The sequence below is a fragment of the Mytilus californianus genome, unplaced genomic scaffold (genome assembly GCF_021869535.1).
Source record: "Mytilus californianus isolate M0D057914Y unplaced genomic scaffold, xbMytCali1.0.p SCAF_4, whole genome shotgun sequence".
Lineage (NCBI taxonomy): Eukaryota > Metazoa > Mollusca > Bivalvia > Mytilida > Mytilidae > Mytilus > Mytilus californianus.
In genome coordinates, this window is record NW_026262690.1 from 118,346,610 (window position 1) to 118,350,720 (window position 4,111).

Below are 4,111 nucleotides of genomic sequence, written 5' to 3' on the forward strand. Positions count from 1 at the left end.
TTAAACACAAATATTATTTGTGTGGGAAGTTTTGACAGTAGTTTTCTCCTCGTGTTTTGCTTTGAAATATAAGAGGCGAAAACACGAAATAGTTTTATTCTGACCCCGTATGTATCGATTTATTTTCCGAAATTGTTCGTATATTATTTTATTCAGCTGAAATATTTTTATATTGACAACACGTTGTCTTTGGTTTGTTTTTTACAAATCAACATCACAAAGATGTTATCTAAATGGCCTGTCACATTGATTGTAATTTCAATTTAAACTATTGTTCATTATAGAAACAAGATATAAGGTGACAACATATGCACACAACTACAATGCATCTAAATATATCGCAACAGTTTATTTTCTACACCTGTATTTGTATTTTTATGTACAAAACAAATGGGATCTCTCGGGCATATTTCTCAATCACTTTTTGCAAAATATATTCTTTATCTTTTCACGGAAAGCATTATCAAATGCACCATATATAAATGGATTACAAAAATGATTTATCATGTACATCCTACGCAGGGTAAGACAAATGTGGAATGCAGTAGGAGGAAGACTTTTCCAAAATGCAGGATTATTCGTTTCAATCACTATAAATGTCCATGATGGCAAATAGGCAAGAAATGCAACGATGGAAATGGTCATGAACATAAAAGATATTCTAAAAGTCGATTTCTTTGTAGCGGTTTTAGTTGGATATTTTTCTTCGGGTTCATTAATTCGAGTAGAGGTTTCCATGGAAATTTCCGTATCACTTGTCGCTGACTGTAGATTAACTTGGATTTTGGGAGCATACGTTTGTCCTGTTGCGTCTGATGTAGTGACACTAACGTTATCTCTCCTTACTTTTACGCATTTCATCTTTTTGAGTTGCTTTATTATTGCTACTGTTATACAAATGTATAGCACAGTTATTGTTACAACATTGCTAATGGTGACAAAAAATCCAAATCCTTGGAAAACTTTCAATCCTCTCATCTGTCCTGGGGAACTAGGGAGTTTGTTGCACTGATGTCCACTGATATTACCAAGAGAATGATTCATGGTTTCCACAATTCCATAGTAAAACAACACAGGTATGTACAACAAAACTGACACAATGGTACAAATAATCACAGAAAAACGTTTCCATAGTATGTTCATTTGTGAACCAAAAGGTTTGCATATCTTCAAATATCGCTGCACTGCAATGGCATTCAGAAGAAAAAGTGAAGTACAAGTTGTAACGTAACTTAAATATATGAGCAGTTTACAGGCTCCGTGTCCGGGAAATTTGACTGGCTTCGTGTTTCGAGTAAGGTTAAACGCTGCTGTTACTATTAAAGCGGTCGTATCGATCCATGCCAGTGGCACTATAAAGTACCTTCCATCTGTCTTTTTATCGAGTCCAAATTGGTATACAAGTATGACAGCAATATTTCCTGCTAATCCGATTGAAAGGTAAATAGCCAAAACTATGGTATTTGGTAAAAGATACTCTGCTGTTAGTTCATTCCAATACAGTAGAAAAGCTCGACGTTTGATATCTTCAAAGGCATCATCATAATTTGTGCTAGTATTCATATTCCCGTACGAAAACTTTGTTATAAAGGATGAGTTGAATATGCAATGAATGTTTGTGATAGACTCATCCAGCTAAATATATTATGTCAGTCTTTCCCGGAACTCAAACTTAACTTATTACTTCAATCCCTATTATACTTTTAATTGTTATAAACTGAAATTTGAAGATCAACACGGAAATATTTAGATCACGAGCAAATTAGAATGCCCTTGATAAACAAAATGTACGACACAGTAAGAAACTAAAAAAGTGTTTAGAAGAAGAAATCACGCAGGTGCAAGAGTAGAGGAGTATATCGTGCAAAATTTAAACATTAAATTAAATTTGAAAAGACAAACAAACGTCAACCAAAACCTACATATATAAGTAAAAGATTGAGCAGCACTAACTCCAACAAAATCTTAAGTAACCTGCGGAAGGGTTAAAAGTTCCTATTCCACTTGATCTGTGGTCATCTGACACAGATTCCCATAACGGTCAACGAAATCATAAATGCTTCCGTAAATTTTTCGAGTGGGTGACTAACATTTCGGAACCCTTGTTTCTATACCTTCCGTGTAACCAACAATCGCGTGTCAAGGAACTCATGATTAAAAAAAGCAAGCCCTCACATATCATATCAACTGGGATGTATGGATATAAACCATATTACAAAAAGAGAAGTTGAAGGATAATTAATAAAAACCTTTTCTATTCTCTTTAAGAAGCTTCTCTATGAAGTCAGAGGTGTACTACTGCAACTGACATCGAAAAATACGCTTCATTAAAGAGTTTTAAATGTTCCTGGATAACACACGACAGGAAATTGTTTAAAATGATAGAATAATATCTATATTCTAATTTTCGTCAGTTCGTAATAAATTTCTTAAGTCACCTTTTTGTAATTTAGTCCGTTTACGGAATATTCATGGTTTTCGGTAGTATTTTTAAGATAAAAAAAATATTAAATGTTTTGTTCAATTTCATGCTATTTACGTAAATATTTTCGATGCACAAATTATGAAGGGTCATCGGAATGCTGAAAACATATTCAAAATACCATTCTAGAACACAAGTTGTAAACTTATAGTCGGCTGGCAGTATTTAGGGAAGAAGTTAACGCATTTTTCTTTAAAAACAAGGAAAGATCTGATTCGAAAAACAATGTTTTGTTTTTAGTGACAAATATTATATTTAGATACCGCATGCCACTTTAAATGGATAAACTCCGAATAGTATTGTTAAAAATCCAGAAATTAAATCGTCTCTCATTTTTCTAGTTTTTTATTACGGATATAAAATCCGTCAAACAGCTCAATTTTTATAGTCTGTTTGTTCACGATTAACTTGATACTTACGAGGTGAATTTGTACATGATCTGTGATTCATCAGATATTTTTGAGTTGTTGAAGTGTGCTTTGATCACAAGTCGCTGTTCTTTTGAGGTTTTTTCTGCTCATAAGTTATATTTTTGTTGCTTGAACTTTGACTTTTTATAATAGTTTAACCGAATCCTTGTGATAAGATTCTTTCCAGAAAATGATTTGAGAATCCTATTAAAGTTTATTTCTATACGAGTCACATGAGAAAAAAGAATGAGGCTTTGCTAGATGGATCTATTGTGGGTCAATAGAGCAAGTTAATAGATACACAGGTATAACATCATGCATGTCCCTTGTCTTGGGGAGGGATAAATCCTACTTTGTAAAGAATCACTCTGATTCAAACAAAAAATTCTCTGAAACTGACATTATCAAGATGCTTGATTTCTTGATTGACAACATATTTGTTACGTTTGGAGGACGTGTTTTTCAACAGACTGTCGGAATTCCAATGGGAACCAATTGTGCCCCTCTTCTTGCCGACTTGTTTCTTTATTATTATGAGGCTGACTTCATACAGGAACTTCTTAGGAAGAAAGATAAGAAGTTAGCAATATCCTTTAACTCTACGTTCCGCTATAAAGATGATGTTCTCTCACTAAATAATACAAAATTTGGTGACTATGTTGAACGAATCTATCCCATCGAACTAGAGATAAAGGATACTACAGATACAGTTAAGTCTGCCTCATATCTTGACTTACATCTAGAAATTGACAATGAGGGTCGGTTGAAAACAAAACTTTACGACAAAAGAGATGATTTCAGCTTCCCAATTGTGAACTTTCCATTTCTATGTAGCAACATTCCAGCAGCGCCTGCATACGGAGTATATATCTCCCAATTGATACGATATTCCCGGGCTTGTGTTTCCTATCATGATTTCCTTGATAGAGGATTGCTGCTCACAAGGAAGCTATTAAGCCAAGAGTTCCAAATGGTGAAGTTGAAATCATCCCTTCGTAAATTTTACGGACGCCATCACGAGTTGGTTGACCGTTATGGAATAACCGTTTCACAGATGATATCGGATATGTTCCTTATGTCGTAACTACAATACCCTTCCCTTTTCACGAATGTGACTTACCGAATTAGACTATTTACCGGATATGTAATAACATAAGCAACACGACGGGTGCCACATGTGGAGCAGGATCTGCTTACCCTTCCGGAGCACCTGAGATCA

The 4,111-nt window shown here is 34.4% G+C and overlaps 1 protein-coding gene across 1 annotated transcript; it reads right to left on the bottom strand.

Annotated features, from left to right (window-relative positions):
- Window positions 1-377: 377 nt before the first annotated feature.
- Window positions 378-1,647, bottom strand: LOC127737038 (uncharacterized). The gene has a single exon (XM_052247578.1). It carries the CDS (start codon window positions 1,561-1,563, stop codon window positions 418-420), a length of 1,146 nt encoding a protein of 381 aa, XP_052103538.1. The 5' UTR covers window positions 1,564-1,647; the 3' UTR covers window positions 378-417.
- Window positions 1,648-4,111: the final 2,464 nt, after the last annotated feature.

Coding starts and splice junctions, on each gene's coding strand:
- LOC127737038 (XM_052247578.1), bottom strand. CDS start 1,563: ATGAATACTAGCACAAATTATGATGATGCCTTTGAAGATATCAAACGT.